Genomic DNA, 12,097 nt, shown 5'->3' with positions numbered 1-12,097 from the left:
CTTATTATAATAGATATTTTTTTCAAATCTCACAGTTAATAAAAAATCCACAAGGGGTGTGGCTAAAGATGTCGTCCTGAGAGGGTGGCAGGGCATTTGCTCTGCTATCTCTGAAGCCTGACAGGGGTCAATTCCGCAAGCAATTGGCAGAAAAGAGGAGGGGTACGCAAACCCCACCTCACCTTTCTACCCAGGAAGTTCTTGGGGCCGTCTCCAATCCTTTAGGGAGTATATCTCCCCAGATTATAGGCTGTCAGCGTTCCAGGTCCAGAGGACGACTGCCATTTTCTATCTCGGACTTTCTTTTCTTTCTTTAATCTTAAAGTATCTGCTTCAACCCTACACGATGATTTACCACAAATGAACGTTTTGAACTGAGGGGAGGACATCGGCTGAGTTCCAAAACATCATTTACTGCAAGTATCTCTTGTTTTTTTTTTCTCCGTCTCTCTTCCTGCATCAAAGCCCTTTGTTTCCCCCCTCCTCTTACTCTGGTCTGCCCGAAGCCACCTCGTTATGAGGCAGGCTAATTCTCCTAAATAAGCAGAAGGACTCAAATCAACTCGAATTAATTGGCAAAAGCTCTTATTGTAATTGTTTTGGTTTTCGGAAATAAGAGATAAGAGCTGTGAATGGGAAGATCTCACGAGAACTCTGTGCCAGCACGAGAATACCTGCCTTAACTGACTTCAATACGTCACATGCCAGAGGATAAAACAGAGGACCTCTACTGGCCACTTGTAAAATTGTTTGAGGCCGGTTTTTTTAAAAGTCAAAAACATGTCTATGTTAAAAAGATTGGCTCATTTAATAGAGATACAAACCCAAGATTACAAAGTATTTATAGATGAATTGGTCAAAAATATCTCCAAGGAGATCCAAGATGGCAAGGAAGAAGTCTCCAATAGGAATGATGGATCAATAACAGTGGCTGATGACAGCTTTTAACAAGGTGGAAAACCAACAGCAGTAGAGAAATCTGAAATTCATATCTTCAAGGAGATCCAAGATGCCAAGGAAGAAGTCTTTAACAGGAATGATGGATCAATAACAGTAGCTGATGACAGCTCTAAACAAGGTGGAAAACCAACAGCAGAAGAGAAATCTGAAATTCATATCTTCAAGGAGATCCAAGATGCCAAGGAAGAAGTCTTTAACAGGAATGATGGATCAACAACAGTGGCTGATGACAACTCTAAACAAGGTGTAAAACCAACAGCAGAAGAGAAATCTGAAATTCATATCTTCAAGGAGATCCAAGATGCCAAGGAAGAAGTCTTTAACAGGAATGATGGATCAATGACAGTGGCTGATGACAGCTCTAAACAAGGTGGAAAACCAACAGTAGAAGAGAAATCTGAAATTCTGGAGACGGAAAATGGGATGCCAGAGTTCTGCAGCCCAGATAAGGGCACCCTTTTTAAAAAGACATACAGCCATCTCAAAGCAACAGTGTACAAAAATCAATCAAAAGAAATATGGATCTGCAGTGAAAGTAACCGATTTAAAGGAGCTCTTTGGGGGGAAAATTGTATTGATACTGGAGTCCAGGAGGTGCAACGGCCTCAAGATTTATCGATGCATATTCTGCAGGAAAGAGTACAACTGCACTTTCTACGCCAAAGGCCAATGGGACAGAATATAAGTCTACGGGAACGACAAGATGTAGCAAGCCTCGAGATGAGACCCCCTTAAGAAGACCGAAAGCTCATATTGTTTTATGTTTAATGTTATACTGTATTCTATATTTCTATTTTTATGAATAAGGGGAAGCAGTGTCTCTTTCTCTCTTGTTTCTTGTTTCTTTTCCTTTGTAGGCATATAGGTAATATAATCATTAGTGTTGGAAATATAAAATGGGGTTCTCCCCCCTTATTTTTTCTTTCTTCTATTAGTGTATTGTTCTAGGACCAAAGCCTACACTGACCTGTAGAAAATGTTTAATGTTAAGCTTTCAACTTAAATCTGAAAATATACCTGTCAGGATGGCTCTTAGAATGGGTCAAGTATAAATTGTTTTGTAGATGTATAAGAATTAAGGATAAGGAGAAGCTATAGAAGACTGAAAGCTTATATTGTTCTATGTTTAATGTTAAGCATTTAATCTAAACCTGGAAATCTTATTATTCTCTGTATTAACAACATATACTGTATCCTACATTGCTATTTTTATGAAAAAGGGGAAGCAGTGCCTTTTTTCTCTCTTGTTTCTTTTCCTTAGTAGGCATATAGGTAATATAATCGTTAGTGTTGGAAATATAAAATGGGACTTTCCCCCCTTATTTTTTTTATTGGTGTATTGTTATAGGGCCAAAGCTCATATTGATCTGTAGAAAATGCAAAGCTCTCAACTTATACCTGTCAGGATGGCTCTTAGAATGGGTCAAGTATAAATGGTTTGTAGATGTATCTGTATTAAGGATAAGGAGAAATTATGAAATCCTTTTGTAATTTTTTTTTCTTTGTACATCTTTAAGGCAAAGCCCTACTTTCCTCTCCCTTCATCAGGGTATTGATACAGGGCCAAAACTCATACTGTTCCATAAGAAATGTTTAATGTTAAGCATCTAACTTAAACCTAGAAATATCTGCCAGGATAGCTCTTAGATTGTATCAAGCAGTTAACTTGAGGTCTACGATCTCTCAAGTAAGTTGATTAATAATAACTTTTCTTTTGTATATCTAAACAGGCCTTTTTTTTTTTAATGTAGTGGAAATGTGGATGGCTCTTAGACTCATGGCTCTTAGAGTTTTGGGCAAACGTTTATATCACTGTGGAGTCAATGTGGGGTCGTATATTTTCAAATGATGATTATATTTTATTTACTGCTTTTTGTATCAATAACTCGTGTTGCATCCTATATTTCTATCTTTATGAAAATAAAAAAAATCATTACAAAAAAAAATCCACTGAACATGTAGTCAGAGTACCTTTATTGGCATAAAAATGGCAAAGCATAAAAATGAAATTTTAAACAGTTTTAGTTACAGATTCCATCATGGAAAGATTTTCATTTAAAATTGCCAGCAACGACTTAGCTACTTTTACAATTATTGCTGTGTCCCTCACACTTACTATAGTTTTAATTCCATGTTTCTTGTCAACACAGAAAGATCTGTTACTCCAATATTCAGCTAAAGTGTGATGATATAGAGCTAACGTATGACATGACAAGAGTATGTGATATAATATGTCAGGGACATTACACCCATGCAAATAGTGTCACTCCTGAGAAGGGATCTTCACAAATCTACCTTGAGTGATGTTTGAGGGAAAGATGTTTAGGTGAGCTAACAGAAATGCTCTTTTTAATGGCTGTACCTCCAAAGTTGGAGATACAAAGGCATGGTTTCCAGAAATGTTATTACTGTTACCACCTGTTACCATATGTTATCTGTATCTTTTCCTGTTTTCTGTAAACCGCCCTGAGCCTTCGGGGAGGGCGGTATAGAAATATAATAAATAAATAAATAAATCGGGAGAACATACGCTGTTAGTAGAAGAACCTAATAATTGAACATCCTGATCTTCTAATCTCTGTGAGATTAATTTTAGTATAACCCTTTCTTCTTTCATGCTAAGTGTTGAGATGTCCAGATACATATTTTGAAGTTTCTGTGACATTTTATTTAACCGGTTAAGAGAGTTAGGATCAATCAAAGGTTAATCAGCAATGAGTTGAAACTGTCCTGGTCGGCTCGAATGGCCACGGTCAAGATGAACTTGTTGCCTAAATTTAACTTTTTGTTTCAAATGCTACCAATAGAGATCCAGGAGAAAATGCTGAGAAAATGGCAATCGGTGATCAATAAATTTATCTGGAGTGGAAAAAGGCCAAGAGTTGCTTTTAAAATACTTCAAGATGTGAAGGAGAGAGGAGGTCAAGGTGTTCCTAATCTAAAATTATACAAAGACGCAGCAGCACTTACATATATAGTGGACTGGGTATGGAAACCGCATTCAAGAGAACTGGTATTTGAAAGAAAAACCATGGGTAACAGCTTTCATGAAAGACTATGGCCAGCAGGAAAACAAAAACAAAAAGCAGTAACAAACACCTGGACCAGCGGACATTTGAACGTATGGTCAAGATACAATAAAAGACTATCTCCAGCACCATCAACACTGAAATCGCCAATTGAAGCATATTTTGGTAAAGCTCAACAGAAAAGGCTGACTTGTCTGCAGTACAAAGACTTAATATCAAAGACCGGCAAGTTTAAGGATATGCAAACAATAAAGAAAGAAGGAGTAGAAATTCAATGGTTAGAGTATAACCAATTGTTATCTAGATTTAAAGCAGAGTTTCAACAACCGGTAAATCTAGAGGCTCCAATACCAGAATTTGAAAATTTAGTAATCCAAGATAAGCCGCATTTGCAGGGCCAAATATATAAACTGCTATTAAGGTATGAGACAGAAATGGAATGGGTTAAGCCATGTATGATTAAATGGATGCAAAATATTGAGACAAATGTGACAATTGAACAATGGGAATTAGTATGGTCTAGAATACCTAAGTATACTAATAGTCAAATACTTAAAGAAAATTGGTATAAAATGTTTTATAGGTGGTATGTGACACCAAAATTGCTAAAAACTGTAAAAACAAATGCTGGAAATGTGATGACAAAATAGGTTCTTTCTTTCATATGTGGTGGAGATGTGAAAAAGTTTATAAGTTCTGGGCAAAAACACACACTATTATGCAGAAAATGTGGGGTCTTAGATTTCCTATGAAAGCCGAATCTATGTTATTAAGTGTACCTCCGCAGTGCCTCCCAACTCATACACAAAGTTTATTCTTCTATGCGACAACGGCAGCAAGATTAGAATTGGCCAAGAAATGGAAAACGCAAGAATTACCTTCGATAGAAGACTGGCTGAATAAACTAGCTGACTTTGCCAAGATGGCCAAACTGACACTGATAGCCAATGGAAGAACAGAAGAGGCCTTCCAAGAACAATGGGGCCCTTATCTGAATTATCTAAGAAAATAAATCAAAAGGGGATTGAAACGGGGAATTAAGTGTATCAAATGAAGAGCATAACCTACTTTTTTCTGTATCAATAATGTAGATTACTGTATTGCATTATCCTAATCTTGGAAAATAAAATAAAAATTTTGCAAAAAAAAAAAAAAAAGGTTAATCAGCAGACTACCTGGTTGTGCATGGAAATGAATTTTTAACCAATATTTGAAGGACTGTTGGCCAAATCCTGCAACAAGTGTATGATTTGCCACACAGTTTGGGACTCCTAACAGGTTTCTGAGAAAGGAACATTGGATGTTTTCTAATTTACTGTTAAATGTTTCCATCCACGTTGGAATTTCATAAAAAATCTGAGGAATTATTTTAATGTTATAGATTCTAAGGGCTGCTGGAAGGTTTTGGTTACCTTTTTGGTGGTAAAACTTGGCTAAAAGAGATAATTGGCCATTTGCAGTTTTGATATTTTCTCTATGGTTTGCCCATCTGTTGTTGTAAGTAAAGTTTATGCCTAAGTACTTGTAGTGATTTACCTGTTCTATATGATTACCATTTACTTTCTAGAGAAACCTGTAGTGGGTCTTTGCAAAAACCATGATCTTAGTTTTTTCAAAATTTGTTTTTAGTTGATTGCCTCTACAGTAATCTGTAAATGATTGAAGGTAGTGAATTAGGCCCACTTGAGTTCTAAACAAGATTACTGTGTTATCAGCATATAAAAGAAGCAGAGTGAGTCTTTTGCCAACTAAGGGGGTGATGGCCATTAACTTTATCAAAATAGAAGTGTTATGATGGAGCTGTTTTAATAGAAATAGTAGATGCTGGTCTATGTTAGATTAGCCAATTTTATCCAGAGTTTCTCTCTGGAGACTGTGACAAAGGCTGATTTTAGGTCAATAAAGGAAACAAAAATAATTTGCCCCTCTTAGATTTCATATATTTCTGGCTTTAAAAGCTAAGACAGTGCAGGCAGTATATCCCTTCTGAAACCCTATTTGCTCTGCCCTAAGAAATAATTTTAGAAGTCCAATGTATAAGTTTGGAGGCAAGATATTTTGCATAGAGCCATTGAACATGTATAGAATATGTTAAATCACTTTTAACAGTGACATATCTATATCTCAGCCAGGATTTGCACTAAAACCCCAGAAGCTGATAGAGGAATGCTTTGACAAGAATGGGAAGTCTCTGAGGATATGAAAAGCAAATCTACAATCACTTATGTCTGTGGAACCCCCTTAAATAACAGTGATCCTGCAGACTCCAGTATAAACATTACCACAGGCTCTGTGGTCCTCTGTGATGGTTCAGGCTTTCCATGCAACCTTTTACTTTTACTCACTGATCAAGTCCATGACTTCTCGGGTGAGCAGTCTGACCAGCTGTTCCTCCAACATTTCTTGGGATTCTGGATTGTCATCAGTTGTGTCCTCATCACTGATGGGAGAGAGATGATGTCAGAATTGATGTTTACAATATAAACCTAAGGAAACCAGCTGATACTAATAAGCCTTAACCCTGGGAGAATTGTAGCTTTCAAGCCTGGAAGACTTTTTAGAAGCTTTCTACACTTTTTTACTGTGGGAGGAAAACTTAATATTATGGATGGGTACAGACTGGAAAATTTCTGGTTTGGGGTGTTCCCATTTCAGGCGGGTACATTTTGCTTCTCCCTACAGAAGTGGGGGGAAAACAAAATGGCCTGACTAAAATGGTTTCTAGGAGCAGAAGCTACCTCTCCAGTCTGAGTGGGGGCAGAGATTCCTTTTCCACTCAGATCTTCCCTGCCACAAGCCTTTTTCTGGGAACCCAATACCCGGGAGAAGCTGCCTTTGGAATTCTGCTTCCATAAAGCAGAATGGGAGCTCTCTGATTGGTGGTCAGGGCTGCCTGTTTCCAGGGCTGCAGATGTCAACTCTCACGCCACTTCTTTAAACAGTAATCAGTGCACCAGCCTATATGCTGAGCTGAATGCAGAATGCCAGCAGCAGACATGCCTGACCCCAGCCAAATTCAGAAATCAGGTAGAGGGTTGTTAAAGGATCATGCAAGCGGCTTGCACAACCCCTGGTTTGCGAGCCAAAGCCTGGGTTATTTACCTGGGGTTTTTGGATTTTGGGTCATGCCCATACTTGTAATAAATCTATATAAGTTAGGCAGCCTTTGGCACATTGCCAACGGTGACACACTAGACTGTATTTCTTTGAACTCAGGATGAGATCCCTGCCTGAACTACTCAGGCACTGGCAAAACTACTGGGGCCAGTGGTGTGGAAGAAGGCAACAGGTATGGCTTACACATGTCACTGCCTCCCAGACTTGTGCACCCACCAGCTGAGTCAAGTGAATTCCTGAGGTACTGGCAGTACCACTGGGACTTGGTTTGCTCCAAGGGTGTCTGACTAAGTCTCCCTCCCTACTCGCACCATTTTGTTTGCTCTCACACCACCATCTTCACAGGGAGATGCTGCAGTTTGTTTTGTTTTTTTTGGCACTTGGACATTACAAAAGTTCAATCTAAAAGACACGTTAAAGACAAAGACCATTTCTTTTGCCAAGCCCCAAAAGGCTGGAGAACAAGTTGCATCACAGTTAGCAGCTACTGTGACCTAACCCAACCACAGAGCCAGGAAACTGGTAACTCCAGAAGCATTGTCCAGAGAGAGGCATTTTTCAATTCCCACTTAGTTTGAATACCTCCTTCAGATGTTTAATACAATCCTGGGAGAAACTGTTGTAGACCAACAGTGGAAGGGTAAACAGAAAAACAGGGGGAAAACTGCTGCTTGAAGCTTCCATCTTGATTAAGCCCTCACTCTTACCAAAGCAGACTCCGTTGGTTGATGACTTGCCATTTCTGGGACAGCCTCTGTCAGAGGAAGAAAAAAAGCAACACAAAATGGCATGAAATAACCAATGGCATACACTCAGTGGCATGCATGGTTTGTATTAAACAGCTTCTCGAGGCACCCCAAATGCTATGTGAATAAAAACTGTGTTCTGTAACCTGTATAAATTATGGAACTGAGCATCAATTTACATAATCCAAGCTGCTTCTGTTTTTCCCCAACAGATAAGCAAATAATAGCATAAAAGTACACCCCCCACCACCACCACTTGAAAATCCACAGTTATAGCCTCCGCACACTTCTGAGATTCCACCAGGCAATGAACACATAGTTTGATGCTTCTAGGCCCATTATTGGGCTGTAGTACTGTGCCACAGTGATTCTAGTTTTGGTCTTGGGTGTCGATAGCCCAGGTTAGAATCTGTTTCCAGTTATGAAACTTGCTGTGCATTTGGGCCAGTTCCCATTCTGAGGTCCTTGGTGAAAGGACTGCATATAAAAAGCAAGCCTAAGAACAGCATGGAAATGCTGACCTGTACTATTTATTTATTTATTTATTTATTAATTACACAAATCACACACATGTGCATGTTCTGCCCTTCCTTACCATATGCAGATAGGTGAAGAGTGGGCCAAGTATAGGAGAGAGAAGAGTTTCATAGTGTTCTGGTGGGCAAGAGAGGACCAATGGCTTCACAAACACACCTGTATAGAGCCAGTTAAAGAAGTTATGCAGCACACATGAACATCAAGTTTTACGATTCCACACTGAGGCAGCTCCAGTGCTGTGTCACCCAGCTGGCTCCACTGGTAAATCTCCAGATGACCCTTAGGTTTTGAACTGGCTGGGCATGGGTGTGATCCAACATAGCTTCTCTTATGTTATCAACATCTTCCTGATACAAATATCCTACTGACACAAAGCCCTTCAGCTTCTTTTGTGATGCCTGCCAAGGTTTTAGAAAGTGGACTGGAACAGGTGGGGCTTTCGCCCAACACAGCTTTAGAAAGTGGCCACCACAGCAGAAGTATCTTTGCTGCATGGCTAAAGGTAAGCTGTGTATGCAAATATGTTTCAAGAATGTGTTCATTTAAAAAGGCATCGTGTTAAATAAAGCTTCTGCCTCAAATGTTTAAGAGTTACTGTCAAGAGTTAATTAATAACCTCACTCCCTGACATTTTGTGTTTGGCTCTGCCTCCCCTGCAGCACAATTTCAAAGGTTCCTGCAGGGTCAAAAGGCTTGGGGTCCCATTTTGACTGAGTTGTATTGTGTAATCCATCCTGAGTTTCAGCAAGAATGGTAGGTTCCAAATGAATAAACATACAAACTATGAACAAAGGATACGAAGCATAGGGCGGAGTCTGTAGTCAGGGATATTGTTAAGACTAACAAAGGCAGAGTTAAGCAGTTCAGCTGCTAGGCCATTGACAGTGTAGAAATCTTGCTGCATTGATGAGCCGGCATTCCCCAGAATGTGGAAGCTGCAATTCAAACAGTACAATCCAGGATCTGATAACCAGAAATATACCACCTCTATAAATGGGGAGTCTGCTACATTATCAGAACTAATATATCAGCCATGAATTTGCAAATCTCTTTAGTGTCATCTAAACTGTTGACCACTAATGCAAATGGCAATATTCCATTCCATAACTTATCTACTAAAACCAAGAATTTCTATTATTCTTGCAGCTAGGAGAAGAATGTTATCATGCATGTTTCCATTGTTAGGAATACAGAAACACAGGTTTGTCATTTTAATGTAATGTGAAAAGCATCAGCAGATTAGGACAGAGAATGCAATGGCCTTTTTCACAAGGATTATGGGGTGTAACAAAATTTGACAAAACAGAATATCCCGCTAAAGAAAGCGCTGTTGTGATACACTATGCAAATTCACTGGATGAATTTCTCTCTGCTTCTAGTTAGTTGGGTACTAAAGAATCTGTAACCGCTCCTGCGGAGCGGTAGAAATAAAGCCCTAAGGGCAAGTAGGGAGGAGAATGGGGCGGGCGCCGTCCGTGATAAAAACTCGGAGGGGTGAATCAGGAGCCGTGAAGTGGCTCCTGATTTGTCCCTCTGAGTGGCACTCGGGGGCCAAGCGGCCAATTGGGAGGCGCGCTTTGCGCGCCTCCCTGTTGGCTGCTTGGCCCGTCTACGGCTCTGCACTCCAGCGAGCCACACGTCCTCACCTCTGCGCGCCCCCTCCAACGTCTTCCCCAGGGGGGGGAAGGAGCACGACCCCCACGGCGCACTTCTAACAGCCACCCACTCCGCCACGGATGCCCTGCTGCCCCGTGCGCACAACTACCTTTCCTGCACCGCCGGGACACCCGCCTCCCCGAACGCCGCTCACCGACGACTTCTCTCGCTTCCTCCCCCGTCCGCCACTCCGTTGGGGCCCGCCTCCAGCCTCCCCAATGTCGCTGCTATGCCCAGCGGCCCGCGGACGCGCCCACCTGCGCCTCGCCCCCGCCTACGCCCGCCTGCGCCGGCTCCCCCGTCCACGCCGCTGACTGCGCCCTGCTGCGCACGCCCACAGCTTCGCGTTCCTCACGCACTTCCTTGCCCTGCGTCTCCGCCGCAGCGCCTGCTGCCTGGATGATCTCCGTCGACGCTACTTCGACGGTAGGCAGGGGAGCTGCGACTGAGTCCCACCCCTCCCCAATGCCTTCCCTTCCCCCTCCACTGCCACCCTGTCTCCCGCCACCACGCCAACGCCCACCCCTCGCCGCGCCCTGGGCGAGCCATGCCCTGCCCCGTTACAGGCCCTCCCTTGACCCGCATCTCCACCGCGACGCCTGCTGTGCCTTGCCTCGCACGCCCCAACGCTCCCCCGCTTGCCGCCAGAACTGCCCCAGGTTCCCAACCCTACCCCATCACTTTCTCTCCCCTCCACCGCTGGCCCGCTTCCCACCACCTCCCCAACGCACCCACCTCGCCAGGGCCCGGGGGGCACCGCAGGCCCCTCCTCGAGCCCCATCCTTGCACCCATGGGTGCCATGCCCCCAGCCTCCACATGCCCATTTTTACAAATGGGCTTTATTACTAGTCTGTAGAATAAAAAACAAAGTCATCTCCAGATTATGTATGCATCAATAAAGTACTGTTGGAAACCACTGAGGGCCTTACCAGTTGTCATATAAGGTGCAGAAAAAACCTTGCATTCTTTCCAATACTGTTTTGTAAACAGGAGAATCATAAAGCTCCAGAAGAGGTTGTGGAAGGCCTAGGAAGGAGAAGCTAGTATCAGCAAAGTCACCACCGGAAATGCAGAAACTCGCTACTGGGAAAACTAATCACTAGTGGGAATCACAAAACAATACTGTTCTGGAAGCATTTACAGGGGAACAAAAACTTGCAGAAACCCCCCCAACAGAAGATTGAGGTATCATGCACTGCAATGCAGTGAGTGTGTGTGTGTATGAGTGAGGGGGGGATTCTGCCCCCTACGCACACCAGGCAAGGTGCAAGCAGGAAGTCAAACCTCTGGGACCTTTGTGCGACTTCTTGGGGAAAACTCTGAGCTTTTAGGAACCAGTGATTTAGAAAACTGAAGCATTTGACTGTTGTATGAAGACTCAGAGCATACTTACTGAACATAAAACCGCTCCTGCATTTTGAAATGGATTTGTAAGATCAAGAGTGCATGAAAACACTATACATGGATCCTTACCTAAGATGGCATTCTTCTCAACTTCCAGCATGTCCAAGGCCTTTGCAAAGGTTTCCCCCAATTTAGCCACCATCTCCGGCATGTACAGAATGTTGTGGGTCCTGGAAGAGAACACGGAGTTACAGTGTCACCAATTTGGCCCATTAGCCATCTGGCAGTGGGAAATTGCCTTCAGCTTGTAAACAGCTCCTGTGTCGGGCGATGAGGAAGGTGAGACCAAGCACTTGTGCATGGGATCCCCCTTCCTTACCAAGAAAAAACACTCATCTGTTGGGACATGGAGAAGACTCCACTTTGTGCAGAGGGTACCAGCTGCCCCCACAACAGTTACCCTCAGGTCACCTCATCTCAGCCCTTTGGACTGCTGGCTGCAATGCACAAGAGGAGGCCACTGTCAGAAAAAGGCCTCATAACCCACAGGCAGATTACATTTCTTGCAAGATTCTTTGCTCCCACTGGCTTGCAGAGGAAAAGCTGCCTCGCCTCTAAAACACACACTGCCCCCCTAAGGATGGGTCACAGTCCCTAGAATGGCAGGCGGCACTGGATGAATGGAGCAGTTTGGCAATATGCCACAT

General features: G+C 42.4%; 1 protein-coding gene across 2 annotated transcripts in view; it reads right to left on the bottom strand.

The window, feature by feature from the left end:
• The window catches only part of XPO5 (exportin 5), a 57,541-nt gene that overhangs the window by 9,214 nt on the left and 36,230 nt on the right, over positions 1–12,097 (bottom strand). For both annotated transcript variants that reach the window (XM_077342754.1, XM_077342762.1), the window contains 6 exons: positions 11,520–11,620; positions 10,976–11,072; positions 9,188–9,324; positions 8,448–8,545; positions 7,814–7,860; positions 6,335–6,429 (listed from right to left, as the gene is read on the bottom strand). In XM_077342754.1, the coding sequence (XP_077198869.1) occupies positions 6,335–6,429; positions 7,814–7,860; positions 8,448–8,545; positions 9,188–9,324; positions 10,976–11,072; positions 11,520–11,620 (575 nt within the window). The remainder of the gene's footprint in view (positions 1–6,334; positions 6,430–7,813; positions 7,861–8,447; positions 8,546–9,187; positions 9,325–10,975; positions 11,073–11,519; positions 11,621–12,097) is intronic.

The sequence above is a fragment of the Paroedura picta genome, chromosome 1 (genome assembly GCF_049243985.1).
Source record: "Paroedura picta isolate Pp20150507F chromosome 1, Ppicta_v3.0, whole genome shotgun sequence".
NCBI classification, from domain to species: domain Eukaryota; kingdom Metazoa; phylum Chordata; class Lepidosauria; order Squamata; family Gekkonidae; genus Paroedura; species Paroedura picta.
The sequence above is the reverse complement of the archived record's forward strand: the minus strand, read 5'-3'. Positions and strand labels throughout refer to the sequence as shown.